The 26,072-nt window shown below is 41.0% G+C and overlaps 1 protein-coding gene across 3 annotated transcripts in view; it reads left to right on the top strand.

Annotated features, from left to right (window-relative positions):
* The window catches only part of TGFBR3 (transforming growth factor beta receptor 3), a 125,336-nt gene that overhangs the window by 66,431 nt on the left and 32,833 nt on the right, over positions 1-26,072 (top strand). For all 3 annotated transcript variants that reach the window (XM_069789219.1, XM_069789220.1, XM_069789218.1), the window contains exons 4-5: positions 7,316-7,453; positions 20,857-21,040. In XM_069789219.1, the coding sequence (XP_069645320.1) occupies positions 7,316-7,453; positions 20,857-21,040 (322 nt within the window). The remainder of the gene's footprint in view (positions 1-7,315; positions 7,454-20,856; positions 21,041-26,072) is intronic.

The following is a 26,072-nucleotide window of genomic DNA, read 5'->3' as shown; positions in this document are numbered from 1 at the left end:
CAAATCCTTGGCACTTGACTTTCATCTTTTTAAAACAAAACAGTCTGCGATTTGATGCCTTGAAGTCAGCAAAACAAAATGGTACTTTAACAGCAGTGTTTACTTTGATCAGTTTTCAGCATTTGTGCCCTTGCCTTTCACGTAGTACAAATTGCTTTACCAGAGTAACAGGGCAGGAGCCCATAGACTGTTTTTGTAGTTGGTTTCTGTGGTGATACTCAGCCTTCCATGAAACTGTGATCTCTGGGGACAGAGAAGCCTCTGCTGCCACCTTAACCTTGCTGCTGCTAGAGACCTTAAAGGAACTCTTCTCAGACTCTGCAGACAGTAGTGAGCAGCATGAATACGTGCAAATACAGCTGGCTAAGTAATGACAGAATAAGTCTGATAGACATGGCACCTATGAAATGTGGTATCTTTTTAAAGTCTTTATTTTATTTTAATTTTTTACAGTTTTTAGAACATATGTTGAAAAATGTATTCTGGCAAAAATGACAGAACTTCTCTGTGGTTCATGTACTAGTTGCAGTTATATGCTTTATTGTTGGTACGCTTTTTAAAAATGAATTTGTAGGTTGTGTTGTAAGATTTTTAGAATAGCTTTTATCTTTAATTTTTACCTATGACCAGTTGCCGTATTCCTCACAAGTTAGTTATGTATTGTTTGGAGGAGTTTGTGCCAAAGGAGGCCACAAAGGGCAGACGTGAGTCTGGAAGAGGAGCTTGCTCTGACAAACAGCTGATGAAGCTGAGCCTTGCTGAGAGGACCATTGCTGACACACATGTCCAGCAGGTCTGGCCTAACTATTGATTGCACACTGAAAATGCTGGCTATGCAACAGCTCAGTGATCAAATGAGCCCTTCACTAGGAGCAAGGGATATGTTGGACCACAATGACTTATTTTCCTATACTGTTGTTATGCTGCTGTCTGCTTGGTTAATGTGCTGTCCCTTAATATGTTCTAAAAATAACATGGGCAGAGCAATAGCAGCTGCTTTTAAATGGACTAGGTGACCCAAAAGTGCTTTAGTCCATTTAATGATTCTGGTTTAATTTTCTTTTGGTATTGCTTGACCACTGTGGTGGGTTGACCCTGGCTGGATGCCAGGTGCCCACCAAAGCCGCTCTATCACTGCACCCTCCTCAGCTGGACAGGGGAGAGAAAATATAACAAAGGGCTCATGGGTTGAGATAAGGACAGGAGAGATCACTCACCAGTTACCATCACGGGCAAAACAGACTCAGCTTGGGGAAAATTAACTCAATTTATTACCAATCAACCAGAGTAGGGTAATAAGAAATTAAACCAAATCTCAAAACACCTTCCCTCCACCCCTCCCTTCTTCCCCGGCACAACTTCACTCCCGGATTCTCTACCTACAACCCCCCACCCAAAGCGGTGTGCAGGGGGACGGGGAATGGGGTTTACGGCCAGTTCATCACATGTTGTCTCTGCCGCTTCATCCCCTTCAGGGACAGGACTCCTCACACTCTTCCCCTGCTCCAGTGTGGGGTCCCTCCCATGGGAGACAGTCCTCCACGAACTTCTCCAATGTGGGTCCTTCCCATGGGCTGCAGTTCTTCACGAACTGCTCCAATGTGTGTCCCTTCCACAGGGTGCAGTCCTTCAGGAGCACACTGCTCCAGTGTGGGTCCCCCATGGGGTTACAAGTCCTGCCAGAAAACCTGCTCCAGCGTGGGCTCCTCTCCACAGATCCACAGGTCCTGCTAGGAGCCTGCCCCGGCGCAGGCTTCCCACAGGGTCACAGCCTCCTTTGGGCATCCCCCTGCTCCGGTGTGGGGTCCTCCACAGGCTGCGGGTGGATATCTGCTCCATCGTGGACCTCCATGGGCTGCAGGGGGACAGCCTGCCTCACTGTGGTCTTCCCCATGGGCTGCAGGGCAACCTCTGCTCCGGCGCCTGGAGCATCTCCTCCCCCTCCTTCTTCACTGACCTGGGGGTCTGCAGGGTTGTTTCTCTTACATGTTCTCACCCCTCTTTTCTGTGGCTGAAGTTTTCAGGTTCCACCCATCCCATCTTAAATATGTTATCACAGAGGCGCTACCACTGTCACTGATGGGCTCGGCCTTGGCCAGCAGTGCTGGCTGGCATTGGCTCTGTTGGACATAGGGGAAGCTTCCAGCAGCTTCTCACTGCAGCCACCCTGTAACCCCCCCTGCTACCAAAACCTTGCCACACAAACCCAATAAAACCAAACTGCTCATAGAGCTGTCTGAGATGCAGAAGACTTTGAGGTAGTATGGTGCTGAGAAGTATAAAATGTGTATTTTATAAGCTTGTTTGAACCTATAAGGATGAATGGAGACTTATCTCTTTTTTGGTACCTCGTTACAAAAAAAAAAAAAGCTTGTATGGGAGTTTCAGAAAAATAATGAATTTCACCATAGAGTTCAGTGAGTTCAGAATTTCACACCATGTCTTCACATCTAGCTGTACAGCTCTGAACACATGTAGGATGGGTTTCTGATGGAGTTTCTAGGGAATGCTTCACATAAGTATTTAATAATATGGATACTGCCAGTGAAAATGCAAAAAGAAAGGGAAAATATCTACTTAGCTCTTTTACTATTAGCTAGAAACATTTTGTTTGGTGGTTTGAAGTGATCAAGTACCTTTCTATTAATTTGTGGAGTGTTTAGAAGGTACTGTGAACTGTCTAGACGTTTGAGAAAGGATGTACCTTGAAGAGCTCACGAGCTAAGACGAGACAGAAAGGTGGCCAGGGGAAGGGCAGCACTGCTTAGAATTCAGTCAATATATGGTTTAACTAGAGCCACAGTGAGGGCACTATAGCAGAAATGATGTTTTGGTGAGAGATATTGCTATAGAGAGCAGGGATGAAGATCTTCCACTGCAGTGCTGTGCGTGGAGGCAGCCATGCCAGAAGTTAGCAGAGGGGCAAGAAGGTGGCAGCACGAATGTGACAGCAGAAGGCTTAACAAGGCAGAGCTAGAGAGAGGGACGGTGTCGTGCTGGAGGTGCCGGTACAGCTGAAGCATGGAACTTGTGCGTGTGTCAGTGTCATAAGTTCATAACACCTCAGAGTCCCATTAAGCCTCTCAATTTCTAAAGCAGGAGTGGAAGGGGCATTTGGGTACGTCTGGTGTATAGTTGAAGTCCAGGCTCTTACTTGGACTCGACAGTTCAAACTGCTGCCTTCCACACAGAAACACCTCTCGCCTCTCTGGTGAGCTGTTTTGACCATGCCTGCCTTTCCTGGGCTGAAATTTCTGTGTGATAGCCCACCAACTGCTGTTAGGCAAGGTAAAACCCATGTGTTTGGCAGCTAGCTTGTTGGCAAAAAGCTCTTGAATGCTAGTAACTGCCCAGCAGTTTGCTTGAAAATCTTTCCAAGGACCAGGAAAAAGTCCCCTATAATAGATACCACTGTTGTGTATCAACAATCATAGACAGTGATGGGGGCAATCATAAACATTAGGGGGTGGAAATAGTTACACAATGAGGAGTCTGTTAATTTTGTATGACTTCTCAGTGGGAATGGTCACATTCAGGCTAGGCTACCCAGCTGCTCCTCATCAGCTTTAGGTCTGAAGCAAAAATGAATTATGAAAAACGCAATGACCAAGATGGTCCTGAGCAGTTTTTGAGCAGATCTGTGGGTTTTTTTTCAGTCTGGAAAACAAAAGTTGGTGCTGAGGATTCTGTTATGCCAAGTATAGTGACAGGGAATATATATGCCGAGGTATATAGCGACAGAGGCTGCTGCAGAAGCATGCTCACATTAACTATATTCTTCCTCAAGTTAGGACTAGGAATATGAATTCCACATTATGTGTTCTGTTGCTGTCTTACTCATGAGCAAACTGAGGGGTGCAGTAATGCAAAATTACATTTAATCTGAAAATTGTCACAGGAACACTTAATTTACTTATGAAAAATTAATTGATTTTGTGTTAAAGTCCTGTAGCTTTTCTTAAGGATCAGTCTGTACTTTTCAGGCAGAAATGTAGGAAAATTCCATTATATGATGTAACTTACCCTACAGTTCCAGCCAAAAGCATGGATAGATATATCACCACTTCTGAATACAGCTCAAACTTTGTTGATTATTTCCATGCATGTATGGAAATAATCGTATATGTGTATATTATATACATATTTAATTTCCAAAGCCTAAAGGAATAGCGACTATGAAATCTGATAGTAGATCCAGTTGCAAAGAGTCTCTGATTTTCTCACTAAGGTAGTATGATTGCTCTGTATGCTCTCTCATGTGATCAAACCAACAGGCAGAAATCTTCATGAAGTCTAAAACATGTGTCTTGTCTGATAGATGTTGGCTTTGAATAAACTTGTCTGAGATCAGTTGAAACAGAGATACTTCTCCATTTCCTTATTACCCAAAGGACTTGGCCTAGCTGTTTCTGAGATTAAGTTTTCAGTGTGTTACATTTCTTGTATCATTTCTAGTTTTAGTAAATACCAGAGGTTTTAAATAGCAAAATTTTTTAAAATTTCTAATAGGAGCTGCTTCTTTGCATTGACTAGTCATTCTAATAAAAACACAACCAGGGTGCAAACCCAAGCTGTGCCCCCATTGGCCAGTGTGAGAGGATTGTTACTGTTTTTCTATTCTTGGTTATTTAAGTACATAAACCTGTATTATAGTTCATTTCTTCAGTATTTATGTTAGTCTTTACTTCCTTTGGGATCAGAAGAAACCAGTTATCATTGGGTGTGAAATTGTGGCTATGGCTGCATATGATAAGAGTGGATGTGTTTAATATTTACTCCATTTAGTGTAGCAGATTTTCTCTTTGACACTTTGAAGTTTAGAGTTTAAAATTGAATGCACTTTATGCCATTTGGAGCTGAAAAAACACCAGAGTAAAATTTGAACTCACATTTGCCAGGTCAGGATTGCAAAAGTTATAACTGGGCTACTTTGGTAAACATAGATTACAGTATTTTTTATTGCTTTGTAAGCAGATATAACCCCAGAATGAGGTAACTACATTTAATAGTTTAAATAGCTTATTACTAATTAGCTGTGATTACAGCTGAAAACCCACAAGAATTAATGAAAGCTTTTTAATAGCCATGAATTTAATAGCAGTTCTAAACACCTTTTTCTTTCCACTTTCACCTCTCCATCTCTAGACAGAACAACAAGGTGAGAGCCTTCTAAAACAAATGATTTTATCTTCTTTCTTATTTTCAGCTAACGGAATTATTTTGGCTCTATAGCCTGATACTGTAAAGCAGTTTTTATAGCTAAGATCATGACAGTTTGGCATTTGGAGTCTCTGTCATCCTGTTAGCATTCAGAGCACTAACACCCTGCAGTTTCCTAAAATGAGGTAATTTATTCTTTTGAGGCAGAAAATGGAGAGAAACATGGTCCCCGGAAGACACGATAATCTGTGGTAATGTTTTGTTTTGGAATTACATAAATACAACTAGGCCTCCTGCCAGGAGAGGCCAAGCAGTAAGAAAGGCGGCTGCCTTTGGGTGGAAGGTGGCAGTGCCCAAGCCTTCTTCCAGGCAGGGCTAGCACTGCCCCTGGCTGCTGGCTGCCAAAGAGAAGAGGTGCTTGTTCTTTAAAGCAGTTTGGTTTTAGTACAAATACAGAATTATTCTTTTAATACCAGTTTTCCCACAAGTTTTAATCAAGCATAACGAAGTTGAAGATAGGGTTGTCCTCAGTGCCCCCAGAGGTGTGCTTATGGGATTTTGTCATCTGTTTCACTATGGGGACTTGAGACACATTCATTCAGTGGCTTTCAAGAATTGAGTAAATTCTCCATGTAAGCATCTGCTTACCAATTGGTGTGGTAACACAGCCAGTTGTTTGCTAGCTTTTTTGCAAGTTCTTAAGTAGCAAAAAAAGGTCTTTCTGCTGTCGTCTAGGTGTCTGTCAGACCTGAGACCTAGGTTTGACTTTCACTTTGCAGTGATAGTGAATTTTTCACTTTGGGGGGAAAAAAAAAAAAGAAATTAAAAAAAAAAGAAAGCTAACTTTTTCTTTTAGAAAGATTTTTCAGCAGTAATGGGTGCCTAATATTCAGTTTGGTCTCTAGCTTTCATCTAGTTAGTTTTCCAGATGAATCTGCATTTACTTTAATGCTAAACTAACTGATGTTTACCATCATATAAGAATAATGCAATAAACTATATGTGGTGGCTTCCATTTCCCAGATTTCCTTTCAAATTCTCTAGCAGGAGACAAAATTCATTCTGAATTACTTGCATGCTCATTTCTGTGTGCCACTACTCAAACTGGTGGTTGTGTTCATGTTTGCTCCATCTACACCTTTTCTGGGAGGAGTTGTCATTGTCTGTCAGGGAACCCACCTGCCACCCACTGTTGTGAGACATCAGCTCACCAGCTTAGTCTGTGTGATACATCATCTCTCCATTGCACGCTAAAGCTTTTTTCCTATAAAGCAGAATGAATTATCAAGCCAAATGCTGACTGCTTAAAAAGCTTATTAGATACTACAAAACCACTGTGATTTCAACTACAAGTTGCTATATGCTAAAAACTGACAGGCTGTTCTCTGTCGTGCGTTTGGCTAGGGTTTTGCCTCACATTGGCCCCTTTCTCGAAGGGCAGCACTGGGATACGAAGAGCTGGGCTCGAAGGAGGAGCTTCCAGCAACCACAAACTGATTGCTTAAAAATCACCTCTAACAGGTTGCCTCACTTTTGTGATGTACACTCCTGGGATCTTTTTCCCCATGTATCCTTTTAATCCCTGAAGATAGGCATTTTCTTTCCCTCGTGTATGTTAAAATTTCTATTGGAATGCCTTCCGTAAGCTAGTGAAGTACTCACTTGTGTTTCTGGATTTGTTCCTCCTGTTTTTTGTTTGTTTAGTTTTATTTGTTTTGCAGGTTAGATTTATGGCCTAATAGCATCAGCAGATGAGGTTTGTACTTCAAGCCAGCTTTGTAGGCTGCCATCTAGAAACCAGAAACTGGAGTTTGCTTTGCAGTTCTTTTTATCTCCTTGTTCTCCAACTCTCAGCTTGGCGGTTTGACCTTTTGCATAAGCTATTTTTCATCAGCATTTGCCAAGCTTTTCTTAAACACTTCAGCAGTGCTTTGCAAGCATAGAGCACAAATGTTAACTATTTCATTCTTTATATAATCTGTGCTCTGTTGACTGCTTTTTTTGGAAGTAGATTACTCTATAATCTTGAGTGAAGAGGTCTGAACACTGAAAGCCATAATACATATAAAAATGACCTTTGATTCATTGTTTCAAATTCCACTTTGGTTTTCAAACTTCTAAGGAAGTATTCATGTATTTCTGTGTTTCTCTGTAGGTCACGTTACATTTGAATCCAATTTCATCAGTGCATATTCACCAGAAGCCTCTGGTGTTTCTTCTCAACTCTCCTTTGCCTCTGGTCTGGAAGCTAAAAACAGAAAGACTGGCACCTGGAATCCAAAGAGTTTTCTTTGTAAGTATACACAGTCCTTTGGTCTGCTCTGTATCATAGCTACTTGCTGCGCAAGACATAGAGTTAATGGCATTCATTTGGAAAGTTTTCAAACATACATTAAAAAAAACAAGTTAACAGGAGGTCAAGTTTCAGTGTAGGGCTCTGGGGAATGGTTAGGTGGTAGGGCAAAGTAGTTTGGAGAAAGTACCCAATTACTTGTTATGTGAATTCAAGGAAAAGAAAGCAAAACTGCTTTTTCAGAATCTGCATATCATGTAGTTAATTAACACTAGCAGCCATTCCAGTTCAAAAAGCTGTCAGTCCTGGTTAGAAATTTAATAGTACCATAATGCAAAAAGCCTCAAAGCAATGGTAAATATTATGGGTGGACGCTAGTTGTGTGGTCTGTGACCAAAACAAAAATCTGTATGTATTGAGCTCAATATGTACAATTACAGTCTATGTCTCTGATGAAGCTTGATGTATTGAAATGACCAAGCTAAGTCCAGAATGAAGTCATTTTTATTTCTCAGAAGGACTGGAGCATTGCTTATAATGCAGAATCCAAATATTACCTAGTATTTGTAAATCATGTCCTTACAGTTTGCCAGGACATTCAAGTTTTCTATTTGTAGTGAAACAGACAAGTTGTTTGGATTAAATTTTTAATGCATGACATCATGTCTAATCATGAGTTGTCTTTATTAAAGTTGCAGCTTTTACTATATCCAACTCTAATTGCAGAACTAAACTTGATTATTTTTAGCTGTTTCCTTATAGGGTTTAATTTTGCTCCTCCAGCACAGGCTGATAGTGGTAGGCAAGACTGTTTCTGCAGTACCTGATGGGAACTTAATGGCATCACTGTGCATCAGCAGGAGGGAAGATGGACAGTGCTGCAGCATTAGCACAGTGGGAAGGGATGCTGCTCTCTCAGTTGACCTGATATGGTGGTGACACCATTAAGTGCACCAAGAGTCCTATCACTTGCTGGACACCAAAAGCTTTCTGGGATTGTTTTTCTTTTTCCTGTCATCAGGGTATAAGAGTAGAAGTACCCTTGATATTTTGAACTTCAAAGGACTCCATCCTGTTTCTAGCACAGCATGTTACTGATTGGTGCAAAAACATGGGCTTGTTTGTATTCTAAGGTATTCACCTTAGAAAAATCTTAGGTTTTCTCATTACTGTGTTAGAGACTCTTGACTGTTATCTTCTTGTTAACCATTCCTGGTATACGTCCTTAATGCAATCAGTACAGTTCAGGTCTGCTCAGAAAATGACTGAGGAACAAGATGAACAACAGTATAAGTCCTTACTTCCCTCCTGGCCAAAAGAAACAGCACCTTTCATCAGTTAATCAAGTCTTGGACCTACTTTCAGTTTAGTTTTGATCTCCTCCTACAATTACTACATCATCACTCCCATTTCATATCAGCTATCTCTTCCCTTCTCTTCTTCCCCCTCCAGGATTTTCCCTCTCCTCTCTCCTTGCCTCTGGGAGTGAAGAGGTGCTGTGCTGAGAGCCATCCATTTCTGCTCAGCAGACTGCGCCGGTGTTCTGACTGCTCCACTTGCTTGGTTTGTCTCAGCAGGGCTTCAGCAGGCTGCATTAAAGCATAGGAACAATAGGAATGTGCCTAAGGCCCCAGCTGCCAAAACTGTACCATTAGCTAAGTGTTTGCTTCAGAAAACTGTTTCAAGGTCTCCTGGTTACAGAAAACAGGCTTGAAAATGTGAGCAGCAGCATTCATGATTTGTGCCAAACAAGAAGCTGTCCGACCTCAGGAACTGCCACAGTAAACCTGGCCACTGATGCTGCAGGAAGGGGTAGGCTGTCTCTCAGGTGGGGCAGGAGTACCTGGTAGACACTACAGGTTCGGTTCTCTGTTGGTGGGACTCAAATACCTCCTCTCAGTACTCCAGTCTCTCAGGCTCTGCTGGTCATGGCAAGGGCTGAAAGTTGTAGTGCCTCACGCCATCATCCCAGCACGCACCTGTGGCGCTGGCATAACACTGCTCCCCATAAGCTGTGCAGATACGGGAACTCGCCTTTCCGTTGCAAGCAGCGAGCTGGCTCTCAGTGTTGACCCATCCCTAATCATGTTTAAACATCTGAATAGCTCTCCATAACAATTTGGACCTCTTCAAGTGCCATATAATTTGTGTATTCTTCCTTCCACCATGTTAAGGTTTCTATTTTTCTTTTCTGTAAAGAGCTTGAAGGGTGAAATTGCAGAACAAAGCCTGCCAGGGTACTGATCCACCATTGCCTCTCCCAGTTTAGTCCCTGCAGTCCCTCTCACTCCAGAATTTCATTCTCTGTGTTCTCTTCTGTAGAGAAGGCAATATTTTTGCTGCAAACATAAGCTAACTTCAGTCTCTTATAAGGGGCTCATCAGCCTTCCCACTTTTGACATACCAGTTTCTCAGTAGCTAGTGTGGCTTGGGATGATAGGCCATGAGGTTACAGGCTGAACAACTTCAACTGTGGTGATCATCCATTGCTGTTCCACAGTTCCACTCTGCTTACAAGGACAAATGCATTGTTTTCCCAAAAGCTTTCTGAAAAAAAGAGCACAGAATCACACAGCACAGAAAACATGGGAAATGCTGCGGAAGTCCTAGCAGCACCTGTGAGCAAGTGCAATATGCCAAAAGGAAATCGGGGGCTCTAGTTTTGCAGCAGAGCTGTTTGCCTGTGTTGGGCCATGCCAGTTTGCAGTCCCTGGGACTGCCTCTGGCCTAGAGGAGCCTGTCCCTTTGCAGAATCAAGGGCTCTTGTTTCAGGTGAGTTGTGGGGCAGATGGATGCGCTGCTTCTACTCTAGTAGTAGAGAATGTCATTGCCAGAGCCTTCAGTAGGTTTCAGACAATTGAGCTTAGGAGTGTAAATAGCAGCTCCAAGGGCTGCAGAGCACAGAGCTTGCTTCCTTGGCCCTTGTTTGAAAATACTTGGCTTTTCCGTGTACTTCTGCAGCTCTGTCTTGTTCGTTCTCCTTAAATATATAGCCAAGCCAGAAAACAGAGTATTTTGAATGATAAAAGATTTCAAATTTAAAAAACCTTTTTTAATGCCCATGAATTCTATGCTCAAAACAGAAATCTGTGTCACGCATACCATAGGAGTGTCATAACTATTGTGTCTGTCTCTATGGAAGCCTCGGGCAGGATAATCATTGACTTCCCAGCTTCTCCTTCAGACTTTTCATGCAGTACATTCATTCACGATTTTCTTAATATACTGTATGTAAAGTATGAATTGCACTGTTTCAATGATTGATCCCTAGTTAGAAAGGTAAGTAGCATAGAGAAGTTCAAATGGCAACTTCAGGGACTTACTGCTGATATAGACAACACCCCTAGAGCCAGGTCAAAGTTTGTAGTTAAAAATCATGTAACCATTAGTGAAGTCCTAGCCATTTATTTCTTTTTATTACTAGCTATTATTTTTAGCTTGTAAAGCATCATAATAAAGTTCTTAAACTATTACAGGGAGGTGTATTTTGAATAAATAAATAAATAAATAAAATCTACAAATTAATTGTATTAGAAGATCCAAGGTTATTTCTAGCAAAGAAGATAACTCCAGGATATAAGCAGTTAATGAATCAGAGCACTCTGTAAAGTGCCGTTAGTACCATTGTACTAGGTGGAGAAACTAAGGCACACTGAGCTTACATGATGTTTATATTGGAGCAGAGGGTAGAGCTAGGGCTGTGTGTTCTCAGTGTCCTCATTAGGAAGACTGTCTGCTGCCCTCGCTCTGTGAATTCATTGTTTGAATTTCCACTAAAGCAAAGCCGCCTCAGATTGCTTTATTTAAAGGAAATGATGAAAAGATTCAAAGTTTGTGTCAGCACATATCCAAAAGACCAGGAAAAGACAGTACTACTGAGTTGGGCTGGAGTTTAACTTCTTATCACATAGTTCAAGCTTGGATTTTTGCTTTGGGCCTGGTCTTCCATTAGGCAGAAATTTAAGACGAATGGGGAAGAAAATCCAGTCTTTTGGTTTATGGTTATAGTATAGAGGGAAACATAAAATACCTTCTTGGTAAACAATTTTCAGTATAAAAATGTAAATTTGGTGTATACATGTGGTTTTGCACTTATTTTTATCATGTGATGCACATAACTTCACTCAGCACAGTAACTTGTGACATGCTTTATCTTGATGGAGGCAGCTCACAGTTTCATTCTCACAAAATGTCTACCGGTGGCTAAACCTCACAGTGGAATAAATTATCATTAAAATTAAATAGTATGCCCCAACCAAACCAAAGGGTGTGTTCTGTTAGCATCAGGATTTTTTAATGTCATGTTTTGAAGACTGAGTGGAAGCACAGTGATGCTTATGGAACAACAGTACTTTGGAGGAAGCCATCCAAGATGGGGCACGGGTGCTAAAGGGATTTCTTTACTAGTCTATTGCCTTATTGTATTGTCATTTTGCTTCTCAGGGCATCTTTCCCCATCTATAAACCAGAAAGAACACTAGTGAATAGTCTTAAGTAAAAAATTTTAGCATCTTGATAAAAACCTGACATAAATTTGTCTGTGTGTGTGTGTGTTAGAGAAAAGTGAGTATATGGTGACTCCATAGTGTGGTGTTAAAATACATTTGGCATAGACAGGGTTATTTTTAGAGTCTGCATGAGTTACATATATCTTGATGGTTTAAGTAGGTGGTGCTGGGAAAATTATTGTGATTTTAGTAAAGTAAGTCTCGAGTTTATTCTCGTCATGTTAAAAATAAATATACCTAAGTATCATGGCATTTCAATCCGAAAATACCTGAAGTGGGTTAGTGCATGAACTCTGCCTGACCTAAGTAACTGAAAATCACCACTTTGATTACTGGTGTATTTAGTCATATTAGTCTGATAGGATATTTTTACATGTCACAAAAATACGACATTTGGGGAATGGGCATTTTCTATTAAGGTGCTCCTGGGCTGGATCATCAGTCCCTCTTATCACTCAGAAGAGCAGTGCATGGATGGGAAGGTCTGCTCAGTTCAGCAAGGGGAGTACTTAGCATCTGTGCTAAATATTTTTTTTTTTCCTCAGCAGGAAATAAATGCCAAAATTATATCATAAAGGAGGAGTGGGAGAGCAAGTTGAAGGACATCTTCACTGGTGATTAGGCTGGTTAGATTATGACAGATTGCAATTTTACATAAGCTAGGCAACACCTGTAGAAAATGCTTTTACCTGTGATCTTGTTGCAGGTCAACCTTGCAGAAAAACCTTACCAGACCTCTCCCACCACCTACCTTTTAAGTTTTCATATAACAAAATAATTTCCACCCTTCCCATCAAGTCATTATTTCTCTCCTTCCCTAAAAGCAGTTTATTGCAAACATGTCTTGGCAGAAAACCAGAAGTTTTATGAAACTGCCCAGAAGGAGGGTTTTATAGGTGTGACTCAGCAAGTGATTTTTTTCTTCAGATTTGGTAGCTTTCTCAATTGCTTTTATAGCCTAGGAATGTCTTTACTGGGCAAGTGAAAGTAGTGAGAATTAAATCAATGAAAGAAGGGACCCAATCCTTCCTTATTTCCTGGCAGAAATCACTGTTAGAATAGATCCAGAAAAAACCCTTAAATATCTATATGTATGATTTTATATAATATTTTATTTAAGATGTGATGCTTTAACTCTTTCTCCGAGTTAGTTATTCAGGCGATTGAATGAATAAGAGTTATGGATGAGAAAGCGCTTATGCAAGCAAATAACCTTACTCACAAGAACCCCTGTAACAGGACTGAATGTGTTACATTAGTAAAATGGAGGAAACAACAGCAGTAATGATAAATACAAAACCAGATCACATGCTCTTGGCTTGAGATTTGACAAGAAAAAAGCTTTAAAGAAGAATAAGTGATAGAATGAAAAGTTTAATTATTAGTCATTTCTGTATTTTGAAGAAGAAAAAAGCCATGTTCTTATTACTTCAGCCAATAGCTGGTTTATTCCTTTCACTTCATGAAAATATGGTTCACATATTTTGGGTCTCTGCCACCAAACCACAGGCTGTTCTATGGTTTGCACTAGATTTTGGATGACTGACAAAACTCACTGAAAAACAAGTGCTATTTGTTTTCCTGTGCCTAGTATTTGACGGGAAATCAGGAGGCTAAATTTCCAATCACTGGTTAAACAGACCCAGATGTGAACAGAGTGCTCTGCTAGGAGAAGAGTGAGGAAGGATAGGAAATGCATGACTAGTGATAAATTTGGTATAAATAGTGACCTTTCACTATTCAAAGTAAAAGCAGTAGATTTTCAGTGTTGTGTAACAGTGTGAAGAGGAGTTTAAAAGGACATTTACATTTCTATAGAATCCTGGGTTTGGTTGTATGGGTGTTTGTTTTTTTTAAATCTTCATCGTTCCTCTATTCAGGAACTGGAAATAATCCTGTAGTTGCCCTTTTCTACTTCGCAGAGTTCATATTCCCCCTTCCCCTCCCCACACCATTTCCTTGCCTTCTGAAAGAATGTGAAAATAACATGAAGTGTCTAATTAAAAGCAGTGTTTAGTAAACAGTAACTCTTATTATGCTGTTCACAATAGTAAATTTCCCTGGAGGCTTTTTCCTGTGGCCCGATTCAACCCCCTGCAAAATCTTGCTTTTCTAAAGTCTATATAACTGGTTTACTGCCAGAAATATCAGTGGGACCTCAGGCTACGTATGGTGGCTGTTCTTGTGTTCTTGGTGATAGAGTGGAAGGATTTTGTGAGAAGTAGGGATGGCAGAAAATGACAGGGTGGTAAATATATGTTTGAAAGTGATGCATTGTCTACATTCAGTAAAAGGAGTTTAAGAGTACAACAACCCTAGTAAGGCATCTTTAAATATCTAGGGGTTTTTGGGTTTTGGTGGTTTTTTTCATTCAAAGCTTGCTTTGGGAAGGCGTTAGAGAAGAGAAGTGATATTTCTGGCTTAGGAAGCAAGATACAGTACATGAAGAAAAAATGCAGTGCATGGTAAAAAAAAGTCTATATGTGGTAGAGTGATGTCCCAAAATAGGGAAATTTTATGATGCATAGGTGTCCTCTGCTTTCACTGTAAGCACTTTGGTTTGGGCAGAAATATTTCAAAAATAGCAGCTTGCCAGTAAATTTCAGAGGAGGCAAGGGGGGTCTGTGCGCCTTAGTTTCTCCTTTCATGGGACTTTCAAGTTCTCTACTTTTTTGGAACCTGGTTTGCTAAGAGTATCACATAGTTCATACTAGATCTTCTCCTGTCCCAGGTGATTTAAGCCATCTTTCAAAACTCGGGCTTTACTGCTTGGTGCTTCTTTCAGTTTCAAGAGCAGGCTGTCTTCATGGGTCACCGCTCCAATCAAAACTTTGTTGGGAGTGTGGATGTGCCAGATCTGGATGATGCTGCCTCTTGGATCTCATGCTTGTCTTTCTCATTGCTGCCGCTGACTGATGCTGAGTGTTCCTCCTTCTCATGGTCCCTCTAGGAGCCCAGACCCATCACTTTCAGAGCAAAGGAGGCTGGTAAATAGGAAGACTTGGGCTTTAAGTTAAACCAGGCTGCAAGAGTAAGGAAAGAAACAACATTCTGGCATTTAGTGGTTCAGGTGTTTTCCCAGACCCATCTTGCAGGAGGCTGAAGGGCCTGGAACAGGTGTTTGTGTTGGTCTTTTCTCTTCTTGTATGGTCACGGCTCCTTCCTTTCTTTGCTTGCTTCAGTAAACAGGGGGTTTAGCTAGTGGAAGTTTACAGAAGCAGGCAGTGGATTTTGGCAGACATGAGGTGTTAGTGACGTGGAGACAATAAATCACAACAGGTTGTGTTACTGAGTCATCGATTCCAGTGGAAACTATAGCTGCAGTTGCATAGATACGTTTTAATTCTTCCCTTCTCTTCTTCCACTAAATTGAATCTTAACTTGAAACAGAATCCCTGGAAAAGCTGCTGCTACCTTACTTTGCTCAGATCAAATGAGTGTTACACCGAGTCTATTAAGATGATGTTAGATTAATGTGAGAAGAGTGGACAATTACCTGTGTGTAATTAAACCCCTGCTGAGGCCTAAACTTTGCGGGTAGATTACTTCTTTACACGTGTTTGTTTGTTTCCTTTTTATCATTCTAGTTAACTGTTCCATGGGGGTTTTGAAAGTTGCACTTGCTTTGACACAGTTTCCGCTTTGATGGAAAATCCCAGGATCTTCTTTCTAGATACATAAAGATGTGCAAGAGTCTGATCACATGAGGTTCTGTTTTCATCCCGAGAAAGTGTTGAGCAGCCTTGATTCCTATCAAGATCTTTGGTAGTTGGCAAACTGAGCATCTCCTAGGAAGTAGAATTAAAATCTAAGATGTAATTAAGATAATGCTGCTTCTTTTACGTGTTTGTTTTCAAAAACATGAAAACTGGAAGTGGAATTTTGTGATGACTGTAAGTGGTCTTGAGAACACTAAATGGAAAATGAAAATTTTACTACTGCCTGAAAGCATCGCACCTCTGGGGCTGGTAAGAACTACGCAAAGCTGATAGATGATTCATGAATGTTGCATGTCATTCCAAAAGCAGCATGTTTCTTAGTCACTTACCAAAAAGAATTGTTCTCTTGATGATTACTGTATGTTGTATGTGGATTTATGAACAACAAAGGATATATTTTTGAGTTTCTGAATACCTGGTATTTCTCCATCCATGGCTTTACTTTTTCTCTGTAAGGGGGCCAAGGCACATCAAAGTATATTATCAAAAAACACCAGCTGAGTCTGAACCCCATGTGGGCTGCTCTGAAAGTTGGTTCAAGTTTTTGAATTTTATTCTAAGCAGATTTACTTCTCTCCTACACGTTCTGCCACAGGTGTGATACTGTATAGTTCAGATACAAATATGAAGGGTGCTGCTTTTCTTCTGCTAGTGTATTTGCCTCAGTCTTGGCTTTATGGGTGGCTTTGTTGGTCACTTGTGTTGGAGGGGCCTTGGTGGGTAGTGGTGTAGCTGTTGCTGTGAGGGAAGGACTTGGTTCATGCTGTGTAGCTGTGGACACTTAACTTTGTGTTCCGAGTCATCTCTCAAAGGTGCCTGCCTCTCTCTCACTGCTAAACTATGAACTTGCTTCCTACTTGGGAGTTCTGAATTATAACTACGTTAAATACTTAAAATGTCATAAAGCAAACAAAGTAAATATCCCCCCTGGATCAGGTTCAAAGAAAAAAAAAGGTAACAAATATTTAAAAGAAGAGAAGGAAATAGGTAAAATAAGAAACAGAAGACACTATTTTGAGTGTGTGCAGTGTTCACGCTTACCAATGTATATATTTGAGACGGCTCAGGGTTGGTTCTGAGATTTTTTTCTTCTGGGAAATAGTAACGTACACTATTTGGCACTTCTGCCAGGTAGCTGATGTCCTGAACTACTGTGGCAGCCTTGCAAGGGCAGTTTTTGCAAGACTGGAAAGTTTTCTTAAGGGACATATGCAGACTTTTTTTCCAGCATGGGGGGGCCTATGTTTCCTTGCCTCTGTATAGTGCAAAGAAAATTAGTCCCTATTTTCCCCAATAGTCATCAGGGTAGTAATGTGTGTAATCAAAATATGTTCCTAAACATGTTTTGTTCTGCAATAGGATACTCAGGTTTTGGTAGCAAATTTTCAAAATACTGCCCTTGGTCCTCTGACTGCAGAAGAGCCCTTTGAACTGCAGTCCTTGCTGTGGTTAGTGGCCATCGCCAGTGTCTTGCAAACTGATTTTCCACATCAGGCTTGGAAGTTTCCACTTTTAGCCTCAGAAATGTGACAGGGCATGTAGGTGAACTCAGCAGCAGAGGATGTTTCTTGTGCAGTCACTTTTAATGTCCTCCCAACAACAGGAAGAAAAAGAGCTGGGGCACTTTTTCCACTCTGCAACCTCTGAAAGTAACCACTGAAGGAGATAAAAGTGTATGTGTCAGCAGTTTCTTATCACCCAGTCAGCTGTGTAATGAGTGCTCAGATAAAAATTGTTGATATATTCCCAACTATTTAAAACATTCTTTGGTTTTAATGCTCTGGCTTATCCTAAGTACGTTAGAGAGAGCAGCTTTTGGTTTGTTCTGAAGACTAAGTAGTTAATGTTCAAGGCAGGTGTTGAAAAAGTGATGGTTGCCTTTTTTGGAAGAGTCTGTTGAATTCTTTCCAGAAAAAATAACGTGCTTGGCTCATTTAACCTTGCCTTAGGTTCGTGTAGTAAAAATCCTAACATTGGCAGGCACAGCAGAACTCTGCACTCCTTTCTAAAACCTGGTAGTGGAACCAGCATTTCAAATAGACTTTAGTATGTGATTAAAAAAATAATTGATGATAAGCTTCACGTTTATTTAAAGATGCTGACTGTATGATCATTTAGTGAGGATGCTTGTGCCAGACTTTTTAGTTGCTCTGTTTTCTGTCTGTCAGTTCCTCCCTAGTAGGATACGGTAACTTTGGGGTTCACTGAAAGGATCTGTCTGTCAGGAAGACATTTGTTCATGCCGCAGGGTGATGCAGAAGGCTTTCAAGTTTTAATTAGCAATAAATGGAAAACCAAGTGTATTCTGAGGAAGAAAGCTGTTGCATTAGCAGATGTACAAATATCTCAAATCTCAGATGAAAAATACAGTGAAAATGCATTATTGCGAGCTAATGCATTTTTTTGGTCAATATTTAGGAGGAATAATATCTTCTCTCACGTTTTCCTCAAATGTCTTAAAAGGTTACACTGGTACTTTACTCTGATACTGACCATAAAAAAATACCAGAAACATTGTGAAATAGTCTAAATGAAAAGCAACTACTGTACATTTTGGATGAACTGTAGTATTTTTGAGGTAGTTAAGGAGGTGTGTTCCTGAGAGTGGAATGTCAGCATCTATTCAATATCCCTGAAAAATAATAATTGGTTAAGTCCTTAAATTCTGCAATCTGTATGCATGGGAGGTTCTTCTAGTTAGGCCAGAGCTCTACAAAGATGTCCCCCATGTCTCAGATAAAAAAAGGCAACATTGCTAAGAGGTGCTCTGTACGCGATCCCTGCATGACCTGGCTTGTGCTGTGTCAGTGTCATCCTATGAGACTGTGTACACTATAAAATTTAATGCGTTAGTAGCATTGTAGACATGCCTCATAAAATCAGTCCATGGTGTAGCTGCTTCTAAGTGGTGAAAGTACAAAGTGAATGCTATTTGCTAAATATGTTTTAAAGATAACTCTGTTTCTCTCTTTTCCTAATATTGTAGATTTGGGGGCAGTGGATTTACTCTAATGGCAGAGTTTGCTTTCTTATTTGAGAAGTATGAGAGTACTGGGAGAACATGGTGTATTCTGTGTTACACTGAAAAAAGACTTTTTTCATTTAAAGGAAATGTTTTATGGTAGTCATATGAAAAACAACAAATAAGGAAGATCGTTCAGAATTGAAACAGATGTTAGTTTAAACTTTGAAAACTATTCTGGCAAAAGGATTCCTAAGCTGTTTTTTTGTGACAGGTCTGGTCAAATTGAATGCTGAATTACATGGGCCTTCTCTTAGAGGAGAGTATGTGATATGTGCGTAATAAATGCTAACATAATAGCTGGAAGCACAGGGAAGAACTTTGAAATTCTTTCTGTCTGCCAAAGGGTGTAATTTATGTGTCTACTTTGACAAATATTTGTAGGTGCTAAACAAACTGATATATTACATCCTGAAATAGTGCTGAGAACAGTAGCTCCAGGGAAGATAATAGTTGGTTGCCGTTACTTAATTTCTGTAATTGGAACTTGACTTCAGATAATCTCTGTTAAATAATTGCTATTGATGTATTTTGTTGTTTAAAAGGTTAGAGAGATAGTTATGACCATTATCCTGCTATAGCTTGTAAATAATACTCAGGACAGATTAGAAATAGTTATGATACATTTTTTCACTCTTCCAATCATCATCATTAGTAGTTTTGGATTTTCAGCTGGAGAAAAAAAATACACTTTTGTTCCACCAAAGAAATCTGGGTTAGTAGAAAGACAGGGAAGGGGAGGGGGGAGAAGAGCAGCAGAGTGACTCAGACTTCTTCCTAGGCTGCTCTGAGGACAGCACAAGAAAATGGTACTTTTTTCCTGAAGCCTTCTTGTCTACTGCAGCAGTTTGGAAGTAGGGGCTGTATTATATCTGGGCAAGCACTGCTTACACACCACTACAAGGAATATGTCCAAAGAAATCTTCACTGGTGCTTTCAAACCTGAAAGCTTATTCATCTTGCTGTGCGTTCTCACTGAAGCAGGTGTTATTCTTGACTTGATGTTTTAGATCTTAGTGACAGCGTTCATGGAAGGACCAGCCTGGGAAGGGCATGCAGGCCCCAGACTGCAGGTACCTTGAAGGAAGAGACAGCGAAGTGTACGGATGGGTGATGGCTCCTGACGTTGGGCAGATGAAGGAATGCTGCTCTTTCACCACTTGCTGTAGGGACCTCTTGAGAGCTGAGAAATGTTCTGGAAGTGTTGGCCACATTCCTCTGCAGGGACAGGAGAGCCAAAAGGTTGCTGTTGGGATGATCTTGCTTTGCAGTAAATCTGGAATGACTTGTTTATCTCTCAAGAGCAGTGCAAGTTGAAGCAGGTCCCAGTCTGAAAGAGAGTGACCCTGTGCTGCCGCCTTTTCTTGAGTGATGCTACTGCTGCTCCAATGAAGTTGTATTTGAAAATCTTAGGCTTTCATGCATAACCTGTTACACTTCTACTTACTGTTTTTCCATTTTGACTGTTTTAAACAATGTTTTAGTTTTTCCAGTCAAGACCTGAGTTAATGTAACCTATTTATAAGGATTTATCTAAAGATGTGTGACTCATCTGCTTTATGTGTTAGACTAATGCATTTCCTTGCTTCCTGTAGATAAAGCAACAGTAAATATCCTCCCATTCTCTTAGCCTTTCTCTTTCCTTACTCTGTGTTTCTCTTTTGGCCTTTATCTGTCACTGAGCTTCGACTCATGTTCTTTCTGATTTGGGAGTTTCTTCAGTAGTTCCCAGTCTTATGGAGCTTCACATCCTTCTCTCCCTTCAGTTCCTCAGACCATCTTCTTCTTACTCTCTCCTCTTGTTTTCCTCTTGTCTTCCAGCCCTCCCCTTGCCCCCACAGTTCAGGTCCCCTTGCAGCACTGTCGTACTGCTTCTGCAGCAATACAACTTCGGAGAGTGGCTCAGAGTCCTCTGTTAGTCAGCTGCCACATGCACCCCAGCCAGGTTGATGGGTGCTTCATTTTTTAAAAACATCTCTGAAAAAGGAATCATTATGCAAATGTTAAAACACATGAAGTTTAGGCATTGTTGGAAATAAGCTGTAATCACCTTCAGTGAATGTATTTCTGTGTGACAGATTACATTGCTTAAACATGCTACCTGTCTGTGCGGGTAAATGTACCACATTAAAAATACGTTTTTATTCCCATCAGGTGTCTTTAGGTTCTGTTGTTCAGTTTGAGAAAGGAAATTTCTCCTTGTCAGCAGAAACAGAAGAAAAGCTTTTTCCTGAGAAAAATGAACACCTGCTACAGTGGGCCCAGAAGGAATATGGAGCAGTAACATCTTTCACTGAACTCAAAATATCAAGAAACATCTACATTAAAGTAGGAGAAGGTAAACCAAAACAAAACCAACAGAATTGATGGACACTTCTAGAAATTGAGAATAAATCTTGCTGTAGTATTATTTCACATTTTTTATTTTAATCTTTAAACGTACCTGTCATTTTCCAAGAGATGTGATATGAAACAGGAAGGCAGAGAAATAAGAGCAAGTCTAAAGACCAGACCTTGGATTTAGGCAACTTCTAATGGATTTTGGTGCCATAATTTTATGCTCATAAATGTCAATGCAGTTGGCCAGAATTTTACAGGAGTCAAAGCTTCACCTTTTAAAAGGAATAAACAATTCATGGTGATTGTTTGGGTGTCTTCATCTAAAGGACTGAAGTGGAGAACCTGAGGTGGGGGGTAATTTCTAGAAAGACCCGAGTTACATTTTTTTTCAGTATTTGCTTGTATAAGGATCCAGACCACTTTCGGCAAAGAATTATTGCTTTCCTCACCAAGATAAGTTGCCTCAGTCTCATGTCCTTATGTATTTTTGTCCAGAGGAGAAAGATTTCCTGTCCCTGTGAGCCACATGCCAAATTGATCAGGTGGCCTAAAGCAGGTGGGAGAGGACTCAAGCTCCTCAGGGCTTTCACAGGCCCATATTAGGGTAGGGTTTGAGCTGTAGCTGAGCAGTGTTGGAACAACTTAACAATATGAGCCTCTGCAGCACCTTCTGGCTCATGCTTTCCCTCAGCTGGCTGCTGGTCACATAACATGTCTTCTGCAGGGAAGTTCCACCTGAGCTGGTCATAAAATGTGGATGACACAAGAGCCACAACTGTTCACTACATTCTTGGAGCAAGACAGTCGGTTCAGGAGGGTTTATCCCCTACTCCTCTCTATTCAAGTTTGTTTTCTGGATAATACATGGTTAGTAAAAGGAACTTTGCAGGGAGAGCAGACTTTCCTTTATTGTGCAGGATGATTGGGGGTGAAATTTTCTTTTTTGCAGGTACGGGATGTTTTAAGATGTCAGTGTTCTTTACCTAATGGCCTGCAATTCACTCTTCTTTTCGTTCTCTGAAGATGTCATCCAAGTTCAGGCTAAAGCAAACATTCAGGTTTAGGCTAAACCACAAGCAGCAAGACTAAAGGCTGGGAAAAGTGAACTGGAACTGATTTGCATTGCAGCTAGTGGTCCAGATATTTTGAAACTAATTATTGTCTCTCGAGAAGTTCTGTGATGGGGAAAGTAGAAATCAATAAAACATTTTATCAACATCCAATGAGTACTGGTGAGGTCAGCATTTACTAGCACCGGCAGCCTAATTTACTAGTACTTCAGCAATATTTCTGGAGAAACTCCTGCATAGCTGAACTAGTTGGCTACAAAAAAAAAACCCCAAAACCTTCTGTGGAGAAAACATTCTTTCCTAACCACCTGTATCTGATCATTTGATTTCCTGAAGCATGAGGCTTGCCCCCCAAAATCGGAACATGCCTGTGTTGGTTTTATCCAAATCCTGCCAAATTTGTACAGGATTCCCCTGCATGATTTTTGTTCTACTTGGCACCAGTCTTGGATTTTAATGCCAGAAAATCATTCAGAAATATATTTATTAGCTTATTAAAGTGCACTTGGAACGTATACATGGGAGTAGTGGTCTCTGCATTGCAGAGATGAATGTTTAATTAGATATGTCAAAAAACAGATAAAATTTTGTTTGTTGATTTGCACATCTCCAGTCAAACTAGGCAGCTAAATAGGAGAGCTTTGCATCATCTTTAGAATGTGTTAAAACACAATTTTATTAGGAGTAAGTACACAAAATGGAACTTGGCAGGCAACCAAAATAGACAGTTTCTGAGAAGGCTCCTACAAACTAGCTCAGCTGTAGCCATATTTGATTTTGATTTAAATTCTTGGCAGAAGAATGAATATGCATGTATGTGTGGGGGTTATGCATGTGTTCGGGGTGGGGAGAGGGTCAGTTCTTGAACTGCAGCAGTTGTGTGAGGAGTTCTATGGAAATCACATGGATGTGGAACTGGACTGCTGCTCTGCAGAGTGAACGATGGAATCAGTGGATTCCACAAACCACAGTGTATGCTGATGGATGTTTCAGGCTTTTCATACAAAACTCACACTTCTCAAGTGCTTTTGTAAGGTATCCTCAGCTGCCATTCTGAATCACAGCTCATATTACTCGTAAACTATAGGTGGTCATATGAAGTAGTTCCTTGCTACGTGACCAATACAGAATTTAAAGGCAGTATTCCTGTAATTGTCTACGTTTCAGCTTCACTCACATTAGAAAAATCTGAAAATGGAAGATGTAGCATTTTAGAAGTGGAGGCTGTAGCTGAATACAGCAAACAGAATATGCAAGCCAGAGGACAAAAAGATCTGGAGAAGGGTGATCTTTCATAGAATAAAACTGCTTGTGACACCATGGGTCTCTGAAATCACTTTTGAAGCTGCAAATGAAAGGCAGCTGAGCGAGCTAGCAAACTGGGTCAAGGCCAAGTGCATCTGAATCCTGTTGATTCAAAAGAGTGGCTGATAAAATATTGCAGGGATGGTGAGCACAGTGAGAACTTAAAGGGGCCAGAATGAGGGTTTGGAGGAAGGGGGCACAAGAAGTGGGGTCCTTGTTCTTGCTTTGATTTGTGTAGTGAAGGAGATGGCAAAGTGATTGCTGTGATAATTGCTGTCAGATTCTAGAAAGCAGGACTGCTCGTGGTGAAAATGATCTTGCGACACGTTTTTCAGCAGAAGTAAGTTTAATTTCTCATGCTTCAGTAAGATATGATTGTACAAGTCAGGAAGACTTACCAGTTAGCTAAATGTTACCTAATGCATCCAGTACCACCAGTGTAAATCCAGGGTGGATGTGCTAGCCTGGAAGGAGCCTTAATTTCAACACATTTCTTAGCTAAATAAGAAAAAAACCACCAGTCAGCCCTAACAATAACTAGACTGGAAAATGTACAGAACAATAACTAGACTGGAAAATGTACAGTCTATTTACAGATGGTAACACTGTGCTCCTGTCCTGGCAGAAGCTGAAGCTTTAACCCTGGCTCGAATTTGTAGCCTGTACACACTAGCATGCATATCCTACATGCTATACTTGCTTGGTTTAATACTTGTAGGTGATTGCATTGTGTCAGGCTTTAGCTGTGTGTTCTGCTGGGGTGTGAGTACCGCCAAGAGTTTCCACCCTCCCTCCAAAGACCACTGCAGCCCCTTCCCTGCTCCCATTTATACCCTGCCATTAAATGTCAGTCAAGGTTCTGATTTCCGTCGTGCTAAGGGCTAGTAAACTGCAAAATACGCACGAAACCCCCCCGCCATCAGAGTGGCTGAGGAAAATACCAAATGCCTCGCTTATCCCCAGCTCAGACTTTGAAAGGCAAGCTCTGCTTGGATGAGATTTTTATTGCTGAATCAAACTGCTGCTGCCCAGGGCGCCTGTCTTGGAGAGTGACACCTGATTAACAGTGCTCATTTTCACAAAAACCTTCTCATGATTTTAAGCTGGGATATTCAACTGATATCCAATTTAGCTAAGAACCTGCGAATGACACCTGATTTGTGTAGAATAGAGCAGACAGTGTCTGTCCTTGTCTGTAAAATGGAGGTGCTGCCCACAGAAGCTACAGATCCCAGTGTGCAATCCTCCATCTTCATCCGAGCAGTCTGGCACGTGCCGAAGGGGAAGGCGGCTGTGGGCTGCTGCGCAGAGCTCCACCGTGTGCCTTCTGGCGCGCGGGGCCCCATGGCACCCGGGCCTGCTGGCTGGAGACCCCCTGCTGAGGGTATTACGGGTGAACCTCATGTCTGGTTCCATATTGGGAGTCTGTGGAGATTAGAGAGGCGCAGGGTCCATAAATGGACTGTTTGCTGGCTGGTTTAGTAAGGTTTTTAATTGATTGCAGACACCTGCAGTCCTTTTCCAAAGTAAGTAGACAGCGCTGAAACTAAAAAAGTATAGTGACCAAAGAAAGATGAAATAGATTCCCTTTTCTTTTCTCTTCCACCCTGGATCTTGGTAACTGGTATGTGTGAGAGTAAATACATTTTGGTGAAGGGTAGGTAAATGGGTAAGTCAAGCAGCCAGTGATAGAGTTAAAATTTGCTGCAGAGGAAGAGCGTGCTATCGAGCAGAGGCCCGGGCTGGGGAGCCTCCATGCTGGTGGCGGCAAGAGCAGCAGTTCTTGAGAGCTCCAGAGACGTTTAATGGAAGTGCCAGGAGCAGGAACCAAGTTCTTTGCAATGGCAAACGATAGCACGTGTGGTAATTATCCACAAACTACTCAGAGGTTGTTATTTTATGGCTTGAATTGTGTTGTACGGCAGCTGAGAAACAAATACCTAGTATCTCCGTCTGTGTGCGTGTGTATGTATATATATAAATTCAAGCTCAGTGTAGACCATTTGGGATCATTTTCCATTCTGTGCTGTTGTGGGAGGAGCTGGCAGAACTGCAGCTGCATTCAAGGCTAATCTGGCAGGGCACATACCAGATGTTAGAGGAGTGCTTTGGTTGGGCAGTATGAATAGTTACAGCCTCATACAGCTTTCATAGATTCTGTAGGGAAGACAGTAAGTTTAATATTCAAAGACTACTTTGTGTAAGATCAGGAGAAGAAACTCCCCTAATTGTTTCTGCAGTGGCTGGGGTCACAGGAGTCTCTGGTCTCCCTGCAAAGTTGTGTACCATGCACACAAATGCGCTTCAGGGGTGACATTTCAGCTCTCGTTTAGGGAGCAAATGCTAACAGTGGTCTCAGCTCAGCTTTTAAGAGTTTGTCCAGTTTTGCATGCATAATGCATTATATTTTATTTTTTTCTTTTTTCTATCTTGCTACTGACGTTAATAGGAAAGCCTTCTTTGTGAAGCAAAGGTCGAAGAGGCAGCCATTTGGAATTGCATTCTTACAGGACTTTGTGACTTTAAACATGATAATTAGTCTTTCTGTGTATTGACAATTCATATGTAAAGCTATCTCAGAAATACAAACTATTCCTATTTTTCAATCGAAATACTGCTTCTTGGGGTACACCAATGTAGGCTGTGCATGAGAAC

This window comes from Haliaeetus albicilla, chromosome 8 (genome assembly GCF_947461875.1).
Source record: "Haliaeetus albicilla chromosome 8, bHalAlb1.1, whole genome shotgun sequence".
Taxonomy (NCBI): Eukaryota; Metazoa; Chordata; class Aves; order Accipitriformes; family Accipitridae; genus Haliaeetus; species Haliaeetus albicilla.
Note: the sequence above shows the minus strand (reverse complement) of the source record. Positions and strands in the feature narration are given on the sequence as shown.